Source organism: Crocodylus porosus, unplaced genomic scaffold, assembly GCF_001723895.1.
Source record: "Crocodylus porosus isolate Cpor-Errol unplaced genomic scaffold, CroPor_comp1, whole genome shotgun sequence".
NCBI classification, from domain to species: Eukaryota; Metazoa; Chordata; order Crocodylia; family Crocodylidae; genus Crocodylus; species Crocodylus porosus.
In genome coordinates this window covers 53,918,237-53,942,428 of record NW_017728943.1, presented here as the reverse complement: position 1 = coordinate 53,942,428, position 24,192 = coordinate 53,918,237, and the positions used below count along the sequence as shown (strand labels likewise).

At 39.3% G+C, this 24,192-nt stretch overlaps 1 protein-coding gene across 1 annotated transcript in view; it reads right to left on the bottom strand.

The window, feature by feature from the left end:
- Nucleotides 1-24,192, bottom strand: part of SRBD1 (S1 RNA binding domain 1) — a 207,194-nt gene that overhangs the window by 79,222 nt on the left and 103,780 nt on the right. Inside the window, exon 15 of the mRNA XM_019548564.1 lies at nucleotides 6,324-6,406. Within this exon, the coding sequence (XP_019404109.1) occupies nucleotides 6,324-6,406 (83 nt within the window). The remainder of the gene's footprint in view (nucleotides 1-6,323; nucleotides 6,407-24,192) is intronic.

Below are 24,192 nucleotides of genomic sequence, written 5' to 3'. Positions count from 1 at the left end.
CTGGTTTAAATGACTTGTCCTCCATCATACAGGAATTCCGTCCAGGATCAGGGACAGAAGCCAGGTACCTAGGGCAGCATCCAACTGCCTTAACCATTAAGCTCTCATTGGTCTTCCTGTACTCCACTCTCTCATTCACTACACACTTTCTAGCTTCTTCAACAAATGAGGCAAGGACTTTGAGAAAACAGTCGTCTTTACTACAGACACTAGATGCACTTCCAGAGTAGGCCCCTCCAGTGTACTTAATCAGGCAAAGTTCTTCTGTGATGGGATGATTTGGATAGGAAATCAGCAGCGGGTTGGACTAGATGACTCCAGAGGTTCCACCCAACCCCACTTTTAAGATTCTATGGAAAAAATACCACCTAATCATATTATACACACACAAGAGTTGTACAAGCAACCTTAATTCTGTTATTTCCTACCATTTCAGCATTTGACTTTGAAACATTAGTAATGCTCTAGTTCTCTGTGTGTAATTGCCTAGGGTTTTAACAAAGAAATCAACCCCATGAAATTCCACCTTGTGGCATCATACTGACACTCCCCTGGTCCACCAAATGTTGTAACCTTTAAATCACTGCTACTTGAGCTACGAGAATAAAAGACAACGATTACAGGATGACAGCCTATACAGAGACCAGTACTAGAAGGCAGTCAGGCATATGCTGTGCCAGTGGGTCTCACAAATATCTCCTGAAATACAGGAATACAGCAGGGCTGTGTAACACCTTGCAGACTATCTTGTTCAGAGAGGCATGAGCCTTCATAGACAATTATATGAATGGACTTGCAGAGCACAAGTTGCTTAAGAAGTTACTTTAACTTCCCTGGATAATCCTTCACTGACCACAGACTTTAAAAAAAAAAACAACCTGAATGCAAAATTGTGGAACAAGAAATCATCCAGATTGGATCGTGTTTAGTATGGTCTCAAAAGAGACTCTGGATTCTCTTCCCATTACCTGGACTAACTGTCACAACTTGCATGTCCTTTAATGCGTTACCTGTTCTGTTTATCCTTCTTGACTTCTTCAGTCAACCCTCTTTTAGCAATATCCCCTTTCTCCCTCCCCTTCTTTCTATCTTTTCTGTTTAAATAACCTTTTCCCATTCTGTTTAGTACCTCACTTCTCTGCAAGTCCACTTAGAGCATCTGACAAAGTAGATTGTAGCCTGTGAAAGCTCATGCTTTTCTGAACAAGTTAATCTGTAAAATGCCACCATGCCCTGTCTTCTGCCTAACTTTAGACTAATATGGCTAACTACCTGCATCTACTGCAGAGGAATAAGTGAGCCTCAGGACATCAGGATCCCATTCCAGGCTTGGGAAGGTTTTGCTCTCGTAGACACTGACTTTTCTACCCTTTGCCCCTTAGCTTGACCTCGACCTGCTGTATTTCAGTACTGTCTCTTTCTTTAAGGTCTCCTCCCAGTCCCAGTCTCCTTATTCAATTTCATTCTCCCCAGCCCACTCACTGGCTCCTTGTCCCAGACTCTTTACCAAGTCCCACACTTCAGCTAATCAACCAATCTCCACAACCATCCACAAACAAAGTAAATCTTTTACCAACTCCCAGACTCTTTTCCCAACTCCTACACTCAGCCTCCTTGCCCAATCAATTTCAACCCGTCTTTCCCACCCTGGCCCCATTCCTCTTGCCCATGCAGTCCCAGTCTCACCTCCTCCAACTCCTTGATGGGTTTTCTCCCTTCTCTCCAGTATAGTTTTACCATATTCCCTTGGCTCCATCCTCATCTTTCATTTTACCAAACCAGCTTGCTCCTCACCTTATATTAAAATCAGCTAACTTCCTTCTCTGGGTTGCATGGTGCCAATGGAAATGGGAGGGGAGGGGAGCACTGAAAGCACACAAGTCAGAATTCCTTAATCTCAGTTCTAGTGCCCATCTCCATCCCAGCATAGAACAGTTTGGGAGTAGCAACCTTCTTCTCCCAGTCCTGAATTTACCACCTTGCATTTATATTCAGTCACTCTGTGGGAATGATGCATAACCAATCTAGTCAGCACTGGAGTCCATAAGCCACTGGAGCATGTCTGACATGGACAGAATCTTTGGACATTTTAGCTGTCAGGGTCTAACAAGTCTCTACCGACTGCGTGTAAACTTTAAATTTTTCAAAGGCCTACGCAAGGTATAGATTTCCAAATCTGGGCAAATTGTCAAGCCAGGTAAAGGCATACCCTTGATACAAAACCAACCCTGGTATAGATGCACATGGGGTTTTTTTTTTGGTTGGTTATTTTTTATTTTTTTAAAAAGGGAAAAAAATCCAACATGGGCAAAAAAATTAACTTTTCTCTGGTCTTGTTCTCAAAAATAACTGTACTGTTTTGGCCATATCCCAGTTGAGGCAGGCACACAATAAGGAAAAATTCATCCCAAATGGTTAAAAGTTTGCAAAGTAAAAAATTAAACTTATGCAGTACCAAGCTCCAGGACTTAAAATGGGAGGTGCTGGGGAAACGGTGATAACAGCCCTATTATAAGTCAAAAATCTGTGCAAAATTTTGGAGAAGATATCTGAAAAATTTTGCTAGGCCATTTCTAAAAAGAAAGCAGGTGGAAAATAACTACCGAAGCTGCAATTTCCTGAAATAAGGAAACTTCTGTTCTTCAGAGCCTGAATTAGCTTCTCTAAGGATGTTCCCTTCACCCTAATAGACCTGTATTGTAAACTTCATTTTCAAACCACTAGCAGGTCTCTAACAATTCAAGAGGAATTGCTGAATAATGATTTGTTCTAAACCATGCCCTTATTTGGTAAGTTAAACCAGTCATGTACTTAAAAGCAGGGTACCTGTTGCCTGAAATCTTGTCCAATGCCTCTCCCAATTTCAGAGATAGTCTAATAAAAGACATTACCAAAAACCTTGCCTCCCCAAATTTAAACATGCAGTAGATAAATACTAATCAGAATTTATTTGAGAGGAATCATTCAACGGGACCATCACACTGATGTTCTCAATTCTGAATAATATGCATCAAAAATACTGATTTTCATCCCTGATTCTGCTTCAAAATGACCACTATAATATTGCAAGCTAAATGTTCTTTTCCTAGCATCAAGCATGTATTAGGTCATTTTACCCAGTGTTTTAAGCTGAAAACCCTGAGTAGATCTCATGCCCATTCATATAATCTTCCTCTCAAACAACGACCATACCATGACAATTGTTAAGCAGCATTAATTTTAGTACCTTTTGACATCAGTCTGTCACTTCCGGTGCAGAGTAGTCTACGAGAATACAAAAATGAATATCCGTTGCTTTTAAACTTCAGCTTCCTAGAATAGTTTGACATCTCCTGGCTACCTAAGAAATCACATCTCTCCCTTGCGTTAGACTACCAGTGTTGTGACTGGTAGCAGTGCATACTCTTGGTTGAAACCGACAAAAACCAACTGCAGGCTACACGTCACTTTTAAACTCCAAACCAAATGTGAGGGTTGTTAACTTTCTACGCTCACCTGGGGGCATTTTTGATTTTAAAAAATGGTAATATGCAGAGGTTATTAATGTTCCCTCTGTGAAGTCTATTATATTTGCCATATACTATATTTTCAAATTTCACCTTAGACATTGGGAAACAACGTAAGGGTGAGGAACCAACAACCAAGTTATAAATTGAAATGCAAGAAAAAGAAAATGCATGCAAGAGAAAAGAAAAAATAACTTACAAAATACTTTTAGATTGAAATCAGCGTCTGCATTTAATACATTCTCTAGAGAGAGCTATATCCTATAATTGCAACAGGACTTGCAATTTTTTCTCCAGTCTCTAACTTCTAAGACATAAACAAATAACTATTTTCCCTAAAGGAAGACAAGTCATAATAGCTTAAATTCCACTCCCCACCACTGCTGTACAAAGAGTTCTGTTGCCCAAAGGACAGTAAAACTTTGACATATGGTATGACAATTTGCTATCAAGAGTGTCACAAAAGGCTCTAGTAACTCAACACCCCTTTGTATCATAGGAAAAGCATCTTATAGCTTCCAGGGTGATATTTTTATTCAAGAACTTCTGACAGGAGGTTTATATATCTAAAGCTATTATCTGCACCATTATATACCTAAAGCTATTATCTGCACCAGATAATGTGATTTGGAAAAATACAGAAATATGGTGCAACAAACTTGTGGAGTCTGGCCTGAAATACAGTTGCCATTTAAGAATTCCCTCCTATTAAAGTTAAATCTAAGTATTTAGAGTGTTAAGTATGTATTAAAAATACAGCAGCAAGCTCAAAACACAAAATTTCTGCTGGCTATACGACATGAAAATCCTGTACAGATACACATTTAAGTCCTGGGTAGTGTGCTAATGAAATACATTAATTCACCATGCCAAGTTGAATTTTTTTGTGGGGATAGCAGTGAGGGGAAAAAGAAGGGACCACCAGTTTTCTGACAGATCTCCTTTAAATAGAAAGTAGCATATATTCTTTTACAAAATACTAAGTAGGTACCTACTCTTTTGCTGTGTTTATGAAGGAACTTTGGTTGCCCCACTCCCACCCGCAAGACCAAGACAATAAATCTGCTCCTTTTTTTTCTTCTATGCACACAGATGCTTTGCTGTTACTGTGGTTATAAGTGCTCTCTTGAAGTGCCCTTGAAGAACACTTCAGATGGATTCCTCACAGGACAAAACACAAAGAAATAAAGCTAATATCAGCAAGAATATATACACACAGAAAAAAGTACTTTCACCTCATATTGTAACTCAATAAATGGTACATTTTAAGATGAATTATTATTTTTCAAGTTAACAGTATTCTTCCACTGAAAGCAAATGAACAATCCCTACGAGATTTGAAGCAGTTTTCAAGATTCTATAACACATTCATATTAAGAATATATCTCATGCATCATCATCATAGAAATTGACCAATTCTTTCTCTTTAGATAACTATTAGATACTTTATCAAATATGTATATTAATATGCATACTTATTTCATTAAGAAACTCCTTTGCCTGTGAATTGTCAGGAAAAAGTATGTCAGAGAAGAACTTTATGTCATATAAAATAGATACTTGTATTCACAGTTCATGTAAAACTATACACAAGATAGGCATTAAGCAGTTTGCTGGAAGACTGATCTTTACTCTAATTATTAAGGATAGCAAAAACATTTTGGGAGAAATACTATTCTGACAGTGAAAAGTTAAATACGTGTGTTATCTCTAAAGGCAAGATTTTTTAAAATCTGTTCGCCAATAGATAACGAACACATTTGTTCTTTAATCTATGGCAAGCAAAACAGTGCTCTACAAAATTGCCATATGGGTAACTTTTACTGCATGAAATACTGAACATCAATCGTTTGCAGTGATGCATATTGTCCCACAATATGTATCTTTTGATTGAAAAGTAGAACTTCAATGGAAAAATCAGTTTTAATATTTTGAGTTTCCTATACCATTTGAAATAATGTCAGGAGAGCATTATCTTGTGACAGCATTTTAATAGATTATAGGCATGAATTTACCTGGAAGTACAGCTGTGTGACCTGCAGAATATATTATTAAATGTTGTACTTGTTATTTGTTTTTTAATCATTTTAAGGTTTTACATATGCTCCTTGGCCACAGTTCCTGAAAGCATCTTTATTCATGAAAGGACTTAAGCACATGTTAACTTTCACTTTTTGCACTTCTCTTTTTAAATCAATGGGTCTTAAGCATATATTTAAGTGCTTTTCTGAATTGTGGCCAATACACACACATTTGATCCATTTCCCCATAAAAATAGATTAATTTGGTAAAGATTTAAAAATAAATATTTCCTCTCAAAAGAAACCTCAAGAAAAATGCACAACTACAAGAATTGTCAAACATTTTCTAATTCAGCTTTAGTAAATGAAAATATCCCAAATGAATGTTTTTTTATTATAAACATTAAGAGAAGAAAGAATGTAGACAATGGTGCTAACCAATGGCTAAGTGGAGGATCAATATCTCATACTATTTTACACAAACAGCTAAAACCCCACTGCTGTAATGATGTGAAAAAAGAGAAGGCTTTGCAGATCAAGTTACCAGTCTGATCTAATGTTTTTAATAGACTATAAATCTGGCTACAGCATTTCTAAGTCTCAATCACAATCATTAAAACCAGAGAATAAAAAAAGCCACACAATGACTTATAAATATTTACTACCATTCCGCCAACTCCACACAAATCTTTTAAAGTAGACATATAACTAGTTGACACTTAATTACAAAGCAGTGTTTTGGTGTTGCTCTATATCATGATGGATTACTTAGATTAAATGATCTACATTACCTTACCTGATACATTCCAACTCCAATGTGTTTGGGCTCAATTTTCACTAGCTCAGCTAATGGGTCTTGTACACGTCTAGCTATGGAAACTGAAAAATAGAATTAGAAAACAACTGTGGTTTTATGTGAAAGCAGTACCGCACAATTACTTTTGTTAATGTTTTTCAGTGCTGTAGATATTTAATCTCTATTTTTGCCTGGAAAAAAATACATGTAAATGTCTTCAATTAGAAAATGCATTTGTAAACAGTACACAGTTATCGCTAAGACACAGTGGGAAAATCATCTTTTCCTCATTGTTATAAGTGTAAACTGAAATGTACACAACCAAACTTTTTTCGTTTTAAATAATTAAAACAAAGCCTAAGATGAACACATATTGCTATATCTTGATCTTCACTGTCATGTGCTTATTAGCTAGCTGGTTTCTGAATCTAAATTCAGTTAGAGAGCGATAAATTATGCACAAATTAAAAGTTTTACTTTATATTACAGTTTTCATATTAAAATTTGAATGCAACATTTCAAAATCTCACTTCTGAAATTTCCTTACAATCTACCGAAGCTGTAGCTAGCAGAGCGAATAAAACACTGGCATGCATCTACTGATGTATCTCAAGCAAACAAAGGATGTCATCCTCCCACTCTACACAGCCTTCATGAGACCACAGCTGGAGTACTGCATCCCATTCTGGGTGCCACACTTCAGGAAAGATGTAGAGAAGTTTGGGAGAGCCCAAAGAAGGGCCACACACATGATTAGAGGTATAGAGAGCAAGTCATAAGAGGAGAGGTTAAGAGACATGGGACTGTTCAACCTGGAGAAAAGAAGACTTAGAAGGAATTGGTGGCAACCTATAAGTATGTAAGGGGCATACACCAGGGTCTGGGGGAGCATCTGTTCAAAAAGGCACCCCAGGGGAAGACTATAAACAATGGGCACAAACTCCTTAATGATCAGTTCAGACTGGACATAAGGAGAAATTACTTTACGATCAAGTGTCCAGGGTCTGGAACAGACCCCCCACCCCAGAGGTGGGACAATCACTTACCCTGGAGATCTTTAAACAACAACTTGACAAGCACCTTGCTGTGGTCAACTGACCCCAGCAGTATCTCCTGCCCAAGTGCAGGGGGGATGGACCTGATGATTTTGTGAGGTCCCTTCCAGCCCCTAACATCTATGGATCTATGAATCTCGAAGTCTATCATCCTGCAGTCCTGCATCCAGTACTCCATGTTGACTCCATCCACTCTACCACAAGTCACAGCCACTGAGTGGTGAACAGTGCAAGGACAGGATCTGGATGTGCTGTGCACCCCATGGCAGGGAACTAATTGCCCCTCAGCAGTTAATGATGCTACTCCAGCAGCCCACCTCTTATTGTGGGAGTGAGAGAGGCTTCACTTGTTTGATGGGGTACAACATCAGGAAGTGCAGGACTTCAAAGGATGAAAATATTGGCAATTGGTCCTTCCTTGGAAATACAGGCACTGCATGCTGACTGTGGGCACATGGGGTGGATTGCATGTTGGCCTGGGCACATGAGCAGTTTTTTTGGCCAAAGACATAAAGGTCAAATGCCTGAATTGCAACAGGTTTGTACCAAGGAAAACCCTGTCCACTCAAACCACCTATCTACATATCTTTCAGAGCTGAAAATGTATGAAGCTCATGTGATAGACTTCTTATCCATAGAAGGAGAAGGACACCAGAAGGGAAACGAGCTGGTTGTGACAGACCACTTCACACAGTACGCCCAAGCCTTCCCTACGCAAGATCAGAAGGTGCAAATGGTTGCCAGGGTACTGTGGGAGAAATACTTCTCTGTGTTCGGCCTACTGGCAAGAAACCACTCTGATCAAGGGTGATATTTTGAAACCTGGTTGTTGTGAGAAGTACCGACTGTGGCTGGAATAAAGAAATCTAGGACCATGCCCTACCACCCTGTGGCAGTGCACCTTTGGGTGCCTGTCACTTTAAGGGCAGAGCCAGGCAGCCAGCAGGTGCCTGATGGCGGCAGTTGTTTTGAGAGCCAGGTATATAAAGGCTGCAGTTTGCTGCTGCCAGCCCAGGCAGAAACATCAGAAGGTAAGAGCAAGAGGCTCTTGGTCCTGGGCATGACCTAAAACTGCACCCTGCCATGGAAGTGTGGTCTGGTGGGGCTCCTGGTGGCATGGGAGCCCTCAGGAAACACCAGGCCAGTAACCCCCCCAGTGAAAGGCAGATGCGGGGGCTAACCCCCACAATTCGATGGGTATGAGGGCCAGGCATGGCTACAGCCACCTGACCCCTAGGGGGTGGAAGATGCCAGTAGAGGAGTGGGGCCAGGCACAGCTGTGGTCACCTGAGCCCACAGGGAAGGAAGACCCCAGAGGCCCCTGGTTGGGAACAGTTGTGTGGCCCTGGAGAAAAGAGGGCAGGGATGTAGGTGGCCCAGCACAGAGTAGGGTTGAATGCAAGTAGGCTTAACGTGCTGTGTGAGAGGGGCCGAGTAGGGCCGAACTGGGAGTAAGCTTGAAGGGCAGTGCAAGGGCCAGCCCCATGAGTTGTTGATTGTGGAGATGATGAGAAGACCCCTCGGTGGTATAGAGGCCCTAGAATGGGCATAGTAGGAACCCCACATGTGGGGAAGAGGCCAAGATATGTTCGTGGATGCCTGAGGCCATAGTTTGGGCCAAAGGTTGGGTGGGTGGGGGCTCAGCCAGAGTGTTAGGGACAAGTCCTGACCCCAGTAAGTCCTCCACAAGAAGGCAAGTGTGGATTGAAAGAAAGACCTAAAGGGTATGCACAATGACCTGCTACTCCACGGAGGGAGTCAAGAGTTCCTCTGAGACCCAGGAGCACCAGTTGTGGTGTAAGGAAACATCGTGTGTGTGTGTGTGTGTGTGTGTGTGTGTGTGTGTGTGAACTGCGAGGAGTGGGATGCAGTACAGGGGCGGTTGGAGTTACATATATAGGCCCAGGAGAACAGTGCCACCAAAGGGCAGCCTCCCACCTAATTAAGACACCAATTATTAAATGAAGTGTGGCAGGAGAGAGAGATGGGCAGTTAGCCCAGAAACAGGTGAGCAGGCCAACTCCTAATCAGCCCCGGGAAGGCTCCCTGTTATACACGCTCAAGGGGACCCACAACCCAAGCATTTTAATCATGTGCTTTAAGCAGGGGTTTGGACTACATGACCTGCTGAGATCCGTTCCAAACTTAATTTTCTATCATTCTTTCTCATGGTTGCAGCTGCCCAAGTTGCCATCAACTACTACATTCCCCACCAATTCATCCCTGTTTGTGAGCAGCAGATCAAAAAGAGCACAGCCCCTAGTTAGCTGCTCCAAGTACTTGCACCAGGAAGTTGTGCCCAGTACTCTCCAAAAGCTTCCTGGATTGTCTGTGCACTGCCATATTGCCCTCCCAGCAGATGTCTGGGTGAATTAAGATCCTGCCAGGGCCTGTGATCAGAAAACTTCCACTAGCTGTTTAAAGAAAGCCTCAGCCACCTCATCTTCCTGGTCTGGTGGTCTATAGCAGACCCCCACCTTTGTTGCTCTCCCCTCTGACCCTAACCCAGAGACTCTCAACAGGCCTATCTGCAGTTTCATACTGGGGCTCTGAGCAATCACAAGGCTCTTTTACATAAAGTGCAACTCCTCCTACTCTTCTTCCCTGCCTGTACTTCCTAAATAATCCATGACAGTGCTCCAGTCATGTGAGCTATCCCATCAAATCTCTGTTATTCCAATCACATGGAGACTTGCTGATTAAGTATACCGTCTCTCTCCACAGTAGTTTGACTAGCTAAGTATCAAATTTTAAAAATATATTCAAGGGAGTCAGTACACAAGTCAAATGCCATTACTTTGAAAAGCAGTATGAATAGGTGAGGGCCAGTAAAGTAAATCACTACCTCACTAAAACAGCCTCAGCTCCAATATAAAGAAATGTCAAAATTACATTTATATCAAATACTACAAAGCATAAAAGCATAAGGATGATAAGATTGCATACAGCTTGAAATTACCTGTACACAGAGACCAGACATCATACCAGCAACTCAAGAAAACATGCATGAACCCTACAAACCCCAAGTTCATGACACTGAGAATATGCAAATATAAACCTGACTTTTCTACCTTATTTCTCTGCAACATAATTGTTTCACTGTAACCTAGCCAACTCAGGCTGAACTATCTATAATCAAAGGCCAAATTATCAGTCTGAAAACAATCAGCAATGGCAGACAGGCTTACAGAATCACTATCAAACTAAAAATGGCACAGAGAATGTATGCAGCTAATAAGATTTACAGGACAGCCTCAGGCCCCTGGCAGATGTTATGCTTAGGACACGATTAACCAGTTAATCACATCTTAAGCAGTAACCCAGCCACACATTAATGCAATTAATGACATGATAAAACAAGAAAGAAGCCAAAGTTATTGCACAAAATAAATTTGTGTCATTTTTGTGTAATGATGTTATGGCTGGTTTCCACTACACCTTAGATTGCATGTGTAGCCAGGCTGAGGGCTCCCATGTGCTCTCGAGGTTGGGAGCCCTGATCAGGTGACTGCTGCTCTCAAGCTCAAGGATCAGCTGCCCTTGACTCCACTATACCAGGTGGCTGGGAGCACAGATCAGATGATCTGCAGATAACAGTAGCAGATGACAGAACAAGGAGCACTGGTCTCAAGTTGCAGCAAGGGAAGTTTAGGTTAGATATTAGGAAAACCTCTCCCACTAGGAAGGGAGTAAAACTTACTTTGAGCAGGGAGTTGGCTGGATGACCTCCTGGGGTCCCTTCCAACCCTAGTTTTTTTATGATTCTAAAACACTGGAATAGGCTACCTAGAGAGGTTGCGAAGTCTCCATCCTTGGAGATATTTAAGACCTGGTTAGACAAACCCTTGGCTGGAATGGATCTAGGTGGGGATGGTCCTGCTTTGAGCAGAGGATTGGACTATATGACTTATATATGTCCTTTCCAACCCTCATTTTCTATGAAGCATAACTGATGCAGGGAATGAGGGCGTGGAGTCTCATTTGGTAGTGGTTTCCTCTACAGCTGTGTCCTGCCACAGCTGATCTGCTTCATAAGTGTCTACAAACACTGCAGACACTGCCATAGTCTCTACAAACCACTGTCCTGCAAGATTGAACCCCTGACTCTCCTTGGGTTTCAGGGACCTGATCCAATGGGTCAAAGGCCCTCAGTACTGTGTCCCAAGTCCGAGAGCAGCTGTAAAATAGGCACACTGTGGAAATCCCCTACCGGGAATTCTTGTGGCACACATCTGCAAGCAGGGGAACCCACATACAGATTTCTATGCCTGCAAATTCATGCCAAGTTGCGAAACAGCAGTCAGATAAGTGCACTGGCAGAATCCCCTACAGGGAGATTCACAAGGGGCACAATAAGCAAACAGATTCTCCCATTTCAAGGTGTCACAAGCTGTGCTTTACCTTTGGTCATAAAAACAGTTTTGGGCACTTGGAGCATGACAATGGACTAGGATGTCTGTCTGCTCACAACTGGTGCTGCCATACAAACTTGTATGGCAGCACAAGGGCGACATCTGTTTGCTCCCTCAGGGACAGCATCTATTTGCACAATCTCACTATAGATGTATTTGCTCAGTCATCCAGGCTGCTTCTGCCCTTTACAGGCACGTTCCTTCTATGAACTGCAACAGCAAAGTCCTGCTCAATGAATATTAAAATGGATAATCTCTTTCTGTCCCTGCATAATTGCAAGAGAGGACAGGCTTTTTTATTTAGTTTCTCCCTTGGAGGCCTGCTTATCAGTAAGGCTAATCTGCCTGATAATGGATACAGTGACAAAGAATGCTGGTATCCAGGATATTTAATTAACTTAAAAGAGCAGAGCGTTTAAAGGCTTTCAAAAAAAGGCAAAAATATGCAAACAAAGCACTGTATCTGTGGGAGCTGCAATTCAGTGGGTTACTAGTACAAAACTTGTTCTCTAACCTAAGCCCCACAGTTCCTAAACATAACTAGATAGTGAGCCAGTAAGATACCATACAGCACCTTTTTATAAAAATAGCAATATTGTTCATCTGTGAGCCAGCTGTAATAAAAAAGAGGATTTGAGGAAACTGAAAGTTGAAAACAATTGTGTACCTGGACTCAGCATTAGGCCTGTGCAAACAGACAACTATTCGATTAGGATTTAGCTGATTCGATTTGGAGATCTGAATAACTTTTCTGATTTGATTTGGCCAAATTGATTCAGAAAAGATTTTGGAGTGATTCGGAGATTTGGCCATAGGGTATAATGGGGGATCAATGAAATATCTATAACTTCATTGTTTTTTGGCCGATTCAGATGAAACTTGCAGGGATGGTAGCTGCTGCTGAGGGCATGAAGCTGGCCAAGTTTCAAGGTGATAGGTGGAGGGAATTCTGAGAAACTGTACCTTAAGTTTCTGAAAGCAAAACTCGTGCCACATGTATGTGTTAAGCCACAGTGAGATGAAAACTGCAGGGATGGTAGCTCACGCTGAAGCCATAAAGTCTGCCAGGTTTCAAGGAGGTGATGCAGGGGTTTCTGGGAAACTGCACCTCAAACTCCTGACAAGCAAAACTCCTGACATAGGTGACACTGCGTATGTGCTAAGGCACAGGTGGTGAAAACTGCAGGCCTGCTGTGGCCACAATGCCTGCCAGCTGTCAAGGGTTCCCCATTACACCCTATGGCTGAATCTCTCTGAATCAATTCGAAAAGCCTAAAGCTTCTAGCAATTCAATTTGGATTAATAGGTTTGGCCTTCAAATCATCTGAATCATCTCCAAATCCGAATCGCTATCTGAAGCTTTGCACAGCCCTATTCAGCATGTTAGTGGACCAAAAAAAAAGAAAAAAACAAATCAAACCATCATCAGGTGGTATGATCAGCAAAGATGCTTTTCTCCACCTGATTCCCCCTTTATGGGCCCTGAAGGTTGGATTTAAGATGGTTATCATGACCTATCCCTTTGCCATGCTGAAGGGGCTTTCTTGACAATCAAGGATCACTGTGGCAGAGGTGCACCGTGACCACAGCCCCCCTCTCTCTCACAACATGCCCTATGTCAACTGCAAAAAATGTGGGTCACAGTAGGATAATAATGGCAAAGAAATCTTTTCTAGCCAAGCAAAGCCAATGTTAGGCCAAGCTATCAGACCAGCTTAATATATTGGATAATTACAGCTTATATGCAGTGCTAGGAAATGCTTCAGCATATTTTTGCAAATATTCAGAAAACATTTCTGTTGCATACTTCAACAAGTATTAGGTTACAATAACAAACTTATGAATTAGCTAGTGTCTTGTTGACCCCCAAAGGTGTTCTGGGGACAAAGGAAGGTTTAGGGAGCCTGTTCCACCGAAATCAAGTACTCAAGAAGACAAGTTTAATTAAATGTTAATAACAATTTTAATACTGAAATGAAAATGGTATATGATTGATAAGGTAATATAGGTAAAACACAGCAAACTAAATCATCATATATTCATTACTCACCTTTTTAATATTACATAGAATGATATTAATTTAAAATGTACTAAGTCCAGCCTGTTAAGGAAAAGTACTTCTTACTCTGGTTTAAAAGTAAGTTTTAAAGAGGAGCTTATCTTAGTTCACCTGCAGATGGACTAGTCAGCAAGAACCATAGTTCAAGCCTGAAAAGTAAAGATTCTGAGATGAAACTGGGTTTTTATATTTGATTACTTGGCTCAACTTCATAAATTTGCTAGCTGAAACTAGAAAAACACAGATACATGCCTAACAGGTTATTCCATCATTAATATTAATATGCCTATTGACTAAATTAATATCCCTTATTTAAACTATGCACTGTCCTAAATCAGACCTAACTGATATAAAACTACTAAATAAATTCTAAGTGACCCACTTCTTTTGACTAGTTTTCCTGAAATCTCCTAAACCAGAGGTATCAAACTCATCCTGATCCAGAACCCAGGGATGTTCCACGGGACCAACTCATGGTTTGGAAATGCAGTGTGGAGCTGTGTCATGTGGTTTGCTAGGCTGCCGACAGGGCTAGAAATTCAATAGTGGCAGTGTCAATTGCTGCAGATCCCAAATCCATGGCAGCTGCTGCTCCTCCCACCACCAAATTTCTGGCCCTACAGCCCAACAGCTCCATCCTCTCGATCAAGCTCATAGGCCTCTTACGGGACTGGAAATTTGGCAGTGGAATAAATGGCAGTAGTGGTAATTCTTCAGTCTAGTGAATGCAAGCAACTGCTGCGCTATGGGCGCATCTACGCATTGTGTTACGGTGACCTTGTTATTGCACTGTGCTTTAGTACTTCCTTTTGGGTCCCACAAGGCTCTGTCCTAGGGCCTATACTGTGTAACATCTTCATCAGTGATGTGGACATTGGTGTCAGAAGCAGACTGGCCAAGTTCACCAAAGACTTCCTTTTGGAAGTACTAAAGCACAGCACAGTAACTGCCCATACTGTGCTACACACACACTGCACTGCAGTTTTAGCCACTACTTTGCTGTAGCAGCACGCTAAAACGGGAGAACGTGCCACTACAGCAGAGTAGCTGCTGTTCATGTGTAGACCCACGTGATTGCTCCGTCACCGCAGCGTGTCATATGGCGATGTACTGTGTCACAATGGTGATATAGGGTGACATGTAGACACGCCCTATATTACCATTAAAGAGCTTGAGACCTACTATAATCAACAATCTCAAGGAACCAAGCTCAAGGAATCCCCATAGTTATTCTGGTAGGTACTATACTAATGCATAGAAATTGTCCCTCTCCCAAAGAAGTTAACAATATGAACTGGCAAAGATAGAGAAAAGTTGAGGGAAAGCCAGCAGAAGGTCAAGACCATGTCCAAGTTCTTTTTGTTTTTTCTGGGGAAGGGAAGAGGACAGTTGGACTAAAAAAAAAGGGCCTTAGAAGGGCAGGTGGACAGAACATACAGACAGGAGGAGGCTAAGAGGGCAGATAGAGGAAGAAGAGAAGGTTGCTAAAAGTCAAAATACCAAAGAAAAGTGCAAGAGAAGATTTCAGTTGGAATTCACATGGCCGAGGATTTGGAGGCCAGCTCTGCTTGCTGTGACTTCTCCTGCTATGTGTGCCTGTGTAAGAAGGAATGGGCAGGACAACAGAAGGAGGCTGGGGCCTTATATAAATGACCTCAGAAGCTACCTCACCGCTGGTCCTGATTTCTGAGAACTTTACTAGACATTGACACTAGAAACCAAATTAGAAAACCTAATGCCCAATTGTTTATCAATTATAGAAGAGTTCTCAGCCACAAAAGACACCAACTGAATGCAGCATCAGTTACTTCACACACAAAGACTTGCATCACAAGTGTCTGATAAAGGTAAGTTTGCAGTTAACATTAAGTTCACTGTTCGGTCATGCAAGACTTTTCACATCCTTTATTATTAGTTTTAACATATACCAACAATGGCAGCTTGCAGACTAGTCTCAGAAAACTCTATATTGGTGACATCTGATCCGCCTACTTCCCTAGCAAAAAGTTGTGAATTCAAAGGCTCTCACATATGCCTTTCTTGTCAAAATCACAAAAGGTTAATCAGTGCAAGTGCTATAGCTTACAACAGGAATGCTTTCTGATAATAATCACTCATATAATTACCAACTGGAACACCGGTGCTGCAACTAACATTAGGGTAGCATAGGTTCACCCTAACAAAATCTAACTGAATGAAACTTAAATGAAAACAACATTGCTGTAGAAAATAATGTAAAATAGAAAAGATTCATCTTTAAATATTTTAGACTCCTGAACATATATACATGACACTGTATATATAGATACATTAGACTTATAAGAATATTAAGAAAGTCTATTAAATTTTTTGCTGTTGGCATTCCTGAACTAAGAAAGCATAAGTAAATCAATATGAAGGTAATTTACCAGGGGATAATTATAGAAAGCAAACTGTGACAGCAAAAGTTGCCGCTGTTTCTACCTCATCTTATTATTGCTATTTGAAAAACATAGTTACATGATTTCCAAGCAGAGGAAGGATGTAAATGTTATGGAATTTCTCCTTAGACCCCATGCCCACACACACATACACACACTTATATTTAATAAGCTCCATTATTCCTTTTTGTAAGGAGGAATATGTGTTTCCATGTCTCTGCAGGGTTTCTGGCCTAGAGGTGGGCCTTGAACCAGCAAAACACTTTAGCACATATGTTTATGTGCAATTTCATTGGAATCAATAGAACTACTCACATGCTTAAAGTTACATGGATGCTTAAATGCTTTTGCTGGACTGGGCCTGAATGAGTGTAATGGGAAAAGTGGAGGATAAAAAGTAAACACCACATGACTATTCAGCACCCTGGATACAGCTTGTAATGGTGCAGTCATATTGCACCTGACCGACAAAATCTCCTCTACTTCTCCACAACTCTTCTCCAGATGTTTTCCAAATCAGAAAATAAAATAGAAAGGTGTAATGTAAAAAGTAAATATGTGTTCCACATCCTGCACTGGCACAAGATCCAAGTCTAGAGTCTCTGCAGAGAGGTATATCTACCTTTTTTTTGTGAGCGTAATGCATTGCCATGATGCAAGACTTTTAAAGGAGGCAGCTAAAGGCACCAATTCTGCAAACTGATACAAGAGGGAGGACGCTTTTACCAGACCAGAGTTTTACAACAGTCTTTAAAGGCTCCACATGAAGACAGGGAAAAATGGCAGAATCAGGACCAAAGAGAGTAAATAGGGACAAATGAAGGTTTCAGTCCCATACAAGAGCAAACTGATAATTTAATTTTAAACCATATGAAACAGTTATAACAATAGATCTTAACCATCAACACTTATTTAATATATTTTAATGTGTATTCCAGGAACTGATATAAACTCTATACTTTAAGACTAACAGTGAAAAAGGAAAAGGAAATGATCTCCAGTTCCAAAGTTATTAAAGAATATTTCATTTTTGTTAAGAAAATACAAAATACTCTGTGATGGCATGTAGGCAAGGAAAAGGTTTCTTTTAAATAAGTTGAGTAAGCCAAACATTCAGGAGATTTCATAACTGTTGATATATTGCTCTCAAAAAAGCAAGTGTAACTTGAACATAAACATTTTAAATAAAACATTAAAATGAATTAATATAATGGTTTAAAGAGCTAGAAACAATGCTATAACTTAACATGTACTATTTTTCATTTGTCAGAAAATATTAATAAAATTATATATCAGATAATCCAAAATGTCTTCAAAGTTAACTATTAGGACATGAGAACAACCTTTGGAATGACAGCAACATATTGTACTGTCATGCAGAAACCAGTGTAAAATTTAAGAGCTCAGGGGGAGTTTTGTGAGAGAATAGGTAGAACAGTGGCTTTCATGTTCATGCTTTTCACCTCTGAATGCCTAAGATGAAATGCAGAAAAGTTATATTTGAAGAACTGCTATATTAATGTTCAAACAGTGTATGCCACACTGCAAGAAAGGTGATTTAATAATTTGGTAGACTCAACCCACTCCATTATGGATTTCCAACAGAACAATGTTAGCACATGCTTTATCTTCCTGTAGTTTTTGATTTTTGACCAATTTTTGATAACTACAAACTGACAAATGTGAAATTAAAGACACACTTTTATCCAGATTTCACACTCCTTAACTTTCTTTCTGCTAATATTTTCCTGAGCAAGCAAAAATAACCCTTAATGTTCACCCTGTTTAAAGATATACTACCAATTGAAATGCCAGTCTTTTTCAAAAGAAAATGAATCAGTACTAGCTTCAACCACTATACCTGCCAATGGAGCAACATGCCTTATTTTTGTCATTTTACAAGCACATTTTGCTTCATGCAAGTTTCACACAAACCTATACTTGAGGTGGCTGATCATAGTTGGAAAAATTGTGTGAAAATGAATGCATGCACAGTAGTACCAAATGCACCAGGAGGGATGATGAGAGGATGAAGGAAAAGAAAAACTCTCTCAACTTCTCTTTAATTAGTGACATTTAGTGTTGCTTGTAGCAATAAGTACTAAACCATTTGTAGCCAGAAATATGAGTTTTACGTTGATGACATCTCTTTAAACATATGGGTCTTTATATAAGGATAAAAATCTGGCTCAATCAATAAGTGCAATGATTTGGCTATCCTACGCAAGTGGGAGCATTTGCTTGCATTTCTGAATGTGAGGCTTCCAGATGTGAAGGCAATGGGCACAGTTTTATAAATGTCTATATAAATAAATACAAGAAAACCACAAGCTATTAGGCTATGATTAGTTCAACCTCAATTTTGTCATAAATGAGAGCATTCTGTATTTTTAGTTTAAAACCTTTTTTTTTTGTGCTTGTTGAAAACAAGTTATAGTTTTTTGTATGCTACAATAACAGCATCCAAGTAAGCAAAAGAAAAAAATTCTGTTTAAAACGAAGGCTGAAATTTAAAATGTCAATTCAATACAAAAATTAAATTAACTTATAAGATACTTCAATATATCAAGATAATCAAAGGTTAACTTGCATGTTCATGAGTAATTACTGTCACAGTAGATCAAGGAAAAATAAGAACATTATATTAAAATCCTTTTATAAAGCTTATATTGTATACTGGATCAATTACCCTCCGCAAGTATCTGCAATAATATTTATTCAGTTATCAGTTGTTCAGGTTTCCTGAGCCCTAGAAATTTTCTATCCTGTTGACCTGAATTTCACCTTTTTAGTAAATGATACAGTAAAATGTACAGTAGTCTTTTCATTAACCATTCTCTCTCAGTAGGTCAGATTTGTGAGACAGTTTTGAATCCTCATATATCTTCTTGGTTGGTTTAAAATATGCAGTTTATTTTAAGCAACTGTTCAACAGCTGTATCTCATCCAAAATTGTGCGTGTCAAGTGGGCAGGTTTTTGTTTTAAAAGGTTACATTTTAGTTTACTTTTAACCCCATAAAACTGATAACCTGTTATTAGCTTAAGATTAATGAAATAACAAACAACAATAAATTCAACATAAAAAGTCTTTTAAGAGATGTCAAAAATGGAAAAAGGAACTTTGAAAAAAATGCTGGTTTGGTATATATGTGAGCAAAAACTTCCTTATACAAGTTGAATGATGAGAAAATTAAGAATGAAAAATAAATTGTGCCTTATTTTAGGTCAACAGTTTACTCTAAGGAGATGCACAAAATAATTTCCATTGCTTGACTACAGAATATTTCTGAAGTGATATTTTACAGGGCACGAGCATTTTTATTCAAGGTTAAAAAAACCTGAAGTCTGATAAGACTGATTGTTGCTCATTCCTAGAAAAGTCTCACTAGATGGTGCTAATTCAAAAGAGTCTTTCTTTCCCCATCTGTTCAAACAGGCAACTTGAAAGGCAGGATTTACCAGTGTACATTTCACAGTTAAGATTAAACCGCTGGTATTAATTTTAACTACATCACCATGGCATTAATTTATTACCATTATTACTAAAAGCAAAAGTTACTTAAAGTTCTGTACTTACAACAGTTATTCATTGATGTCAACAATAAAATATTAATCTTTTCCATGTGACCACAGAGCGTCTTATGCTATATATTAAGAAAATACTTAATAGGGTAGACAGTTTTGTAAACGTGTAACACCCTGCCATATATAAAACCCAAGGTCAAGGGCAGTCTTGTGTCTATTGCTCCTCCAGCTGGCAAGGACTTCAAGCTTCACAGAAAAAACACAGGCAGCCTCAAAAAGATGAGGTATGTTCAGGGAGTGACCACTTCCACAGTTCCTCATTAGTGGAAATGCTTTTTGTAAGAATCTGCAGTAATAATGCACTTTGAGTGCAGGCCACTTTTAGCCACAGAACTGATGCAGCATTCCCAGACTGATTGGGAATAAGCTGTAATTATTACAAGAAAAGAACAAACATCCCAAAAGGAAAGGTTGAATTAGCCATGTCTGGATGTGAGAAATCCCTGTGTGTATGACCAAGCACAGCATGCAAGAGCTACAGACCAATACAAAATAAATACAGGTTACATTTGCTTACAAATGCTGGCATAGATGGAGTGCCAGGCATAGTGTCTATGAAAGAGAGAGAAAGAGAGAGATCTCACAGTGGCAGAAAAACTGATTCAAATGACAGTCAAACAGGGCAGCATTCACACACTCTATGCCTTTTCCCTTCTAACTCAAGAGCTAAAAACAAAGGAGATGCCACAGACAAAAGTAGCTGGCCTTAACACTGCTCCTAATTATTCTTCTCCAGGGTCCCAAAACCTCTACTCATAGACTGACATTACATTTCATAGGCTTAGAGAACTACAGCGCAGAACCACAGCATGCCTAGAGGAACTAAGTGCCATCTCATGGGCACAAGTGTGCCTACACAAAGCCTAATGATTTGGAATTTCATCCACAGTGATAAGGAAAAACTGATAACTCACCTCCCCTCCTTCCCGATAAAACCCCCACACTTCTACACCCACTGTAGCTGTTCAACTACATACATTGAATATAACAGCTTAATCATTCCAGCTATGTAGATCAAAAGCATTCAAGAAATGTCTTCAGGTTGCGAGAAATATTACAAGATATTTCAAACAAAAGCATATCATTCTGAAACCATGTCATTCTGCTCAGTAGAAAAAAAATCCTGTGTACAGTTCCTGGAACTCAAAAAATTCAACTCCTTTTTTTTCAAGCCACTACAGACCTGCTCCAGTCTGTCAGGCCCTCTGCATATCTCAGCAGGACTTCCTCTCTGTCCCTCCACAGTGGTAAATTCCTACGATCAGCTTCTCTCTGCAGCACTGACCCTCCATCTAATTTCAGACAAGAAAAAAATTATGTTTGCTCTCTTCTTCTGCTCTGACTTACACAAGTGGTTTATTAAAATGTATATATACCCTTAGGAATGAAATCTTCCTGACAGATAAAATACAATACAATTTTATTTTGTACTGTGTTGTAATTATTCCTGTACATACCAGAGAAACAGCTGATGATTTCTACTTGAGCCAAAATATTTTATAATATATTCAATTTACTTCCCATCCAGCCAACCAGGTATCAAAACCTAGGCAGTTCTACACCTAGTCTCTGCAAATAGCCGTAACATTTTCCTCTGTGTAAAGCATCCAGGAAGGTTTAACTGCAAGACTTTTTACATGACAAACTTTTTGAAAAATGACCTTCTCTTTTGACCAGCCAAAGGGGAGTGGTGCTCTTTTAAGAAGAAGAAATTAGCTCAAGTAGACATCAAGGCACTATGTCCCACACATCTAATCATCAAATGGTTTTACTTTCCTTAAGATAAAGTCAGAAGAAATTACATTGTCTTAGATCTTTACCTTCTAGTTGCTGAGCACTATGACAGTTCTGAATTGTACATCTCTATCTTTAACAGCACCTAAGGGTATAAACCCCCATAGCATGACAGCCTTAAAGTCCTAACAAGGCCCAAAAGCCTATAAGGCTTTCTTTTACAAGGGAAAATGCAAGTGGTTTGCTGAACTTTGAGTGTATAATAATCCAATGTATTCTGCCCTGTGGAGAGAAGACAAGCAGATGGGACTTGACATTGCTAAGCCAAGCTGTGCTGCATTGACCTTTTGCTCTCCAAAGCTCTCCTTTATCCTCAGACATCATCCTTTAAAAACTGTGCAGGTATGGTACTGAAAAGGGAAAAAAAATAAAGCTTACATTCTTACCCTTGTAGTCCTGCATACCTGTGAGAATGTAACTTTAAAGGGCATTTATTTACATATTCCCAAATCATTCCTCTACTGAGAGACAGAACTATAAAGCTGGACAGAGAACCCCCACAACCCTGACTAGCTGACAGGAAGATGGATGCTTCTTGGAAGCAATGTAATGTAGAAACAAAAAATGTTATTAACTCTTACATACGCAGGTAACAAAAGATTGAAAACTAAAAACCATGGTGTTCTTCATGTCTCTAATTTTACAGAAGTAATACAGGCAGACTTTAGCACACAGAACCACTCATATTGAGGATAATATAAATATCTTTGTCTGTAAAAGTTAATGCTTTCTCCTATCCTGTATCTAAAGGAATCTTCCAAGTATAGTTTCTATACTGATTTTGTAAGAGGGTGCAATGAAACACACTAGGCTTTTTATTTTGGTTTTAAAAAGGCATTAAGAAAAGTGGAGTGATTACATTTTATTTGTAGAATAACAACTTCAAAATGAAATGTAATATTCTGAAATTGAAGTATTCCTCTATTAATCTTACTGCACCCCAGAACACAAACTGAACTGCTACACAACTATTGCTTCATAACAGCAATTACTTCTCACTCATCATACCACAATTTATATCCAGGACTCAGCAGCTTTACTATTGCTTAAAGTTATTATGAAACATTAATTTAATAAGAATATCCCCCTTTGGTCAAGTACAGTAGCTGAAGCAAATGTTCCACTTGATCAATTGCCTTCTATATTACAAAGAAACCATGGAGTGCTCCACCCACATATTTTGGTGACAAACAATATATATCCACAGGACATGTCCACTACTCCTACAAAAAATAAATACATTTTGGTTTAATGTATCAAATAAGATTTGGAACAGTTTAAGGAACTATACAAATATCTGTTTGACAATACCCAATAGCAGTACTTCATAAATAAAAATGACAAACTGAGCTGGTCTGCTGCTTTGGTATGTCTCTGCTATGGTGTTATTGTGTTTTCTGATTCCCACAGAACAAAGAAAACAATGTTAAAATAAATATTAATGGAATAAGCTGAATTTAATAAACAACCTTTGAAAACTAAACTAACATTTCATTCTGGGAAGAGAAGAACACCAAAATTAAATTCCAAAAGTATTTTAAAATATCAACATAATTTAATCTGGAAAAAAAGACTGCTGGAAATTTTATACCGACATAGGGACATTTCTGTTTTTAAAGTTTATCAAGTTTTAAGTAGTAAAACTGGAACACTAAGTTTACCTGTCCATTCCAACAATAATATTTCAAAGAAAATGTATTATAAGAGATGACACCATTTTGAAAGCTTGGCTAGAGTTTGCCTAAGGAGCATGCATGTCACATTTCTAAACTCCAGGTTGTTCAAACAATTATTTTACTGGGTTACAATGAAAAAGTGTAAAAATAGTTAAAAATCAGAGCTGCTGTGAAGTAACTTGTATTATTTTATATTATTTACTGACCAACGTCAAGAATTGAAGAGTGCATTCCCTGTAATTATGGGTTCTTTAAAAATCAGTCCAAGGCAAAACAAGAGGAGACTGGATAGGCAAGAGGAGACTGGACAGGCACCTGGCTGGGGTCTTATGACCCCTGCCACCCCCAGTGCTCCTTCCTGCCCATGGCAGGGGGTCAGACTAGATGATCTGTCTAGGTCCCTTCCAACTCATTGATTCTATGATTCTAAGAAGAAATTGTTTTACAATGAACTTAAAACCCAGACTCCAGCTTTATTGGACTAATGAGAGAATCAAGCTCTAGAGACAAAGGTTCTACAAGTAAAAGATTAGAGCAGAATAAATCCACAATCATTTGGGAACTGGCAAACAGAATACCACTATTAAAACTGAAGTCAGGTGAGGTTGAGCAGTGGTCTCAGATAACCAGGACCCAAACCATGAAGACAGTTAAAGACTAAATCAACAGCTTCTAACAAATAAGGAACCAGTAGCATTCTCAGAAAAGTAACGATATACAGTTGCAGATGCTTATCCAAGCAAATATGCACTTGTATTCTGCACCAGTCTTAGCTTCTTAGCTGAAGCACACTTCAGTAATCCAGTTCAGTAAAGACAAATAGAATGTGATAACAATCATCTTGCTAGGCTCAGATGGCCATAGATG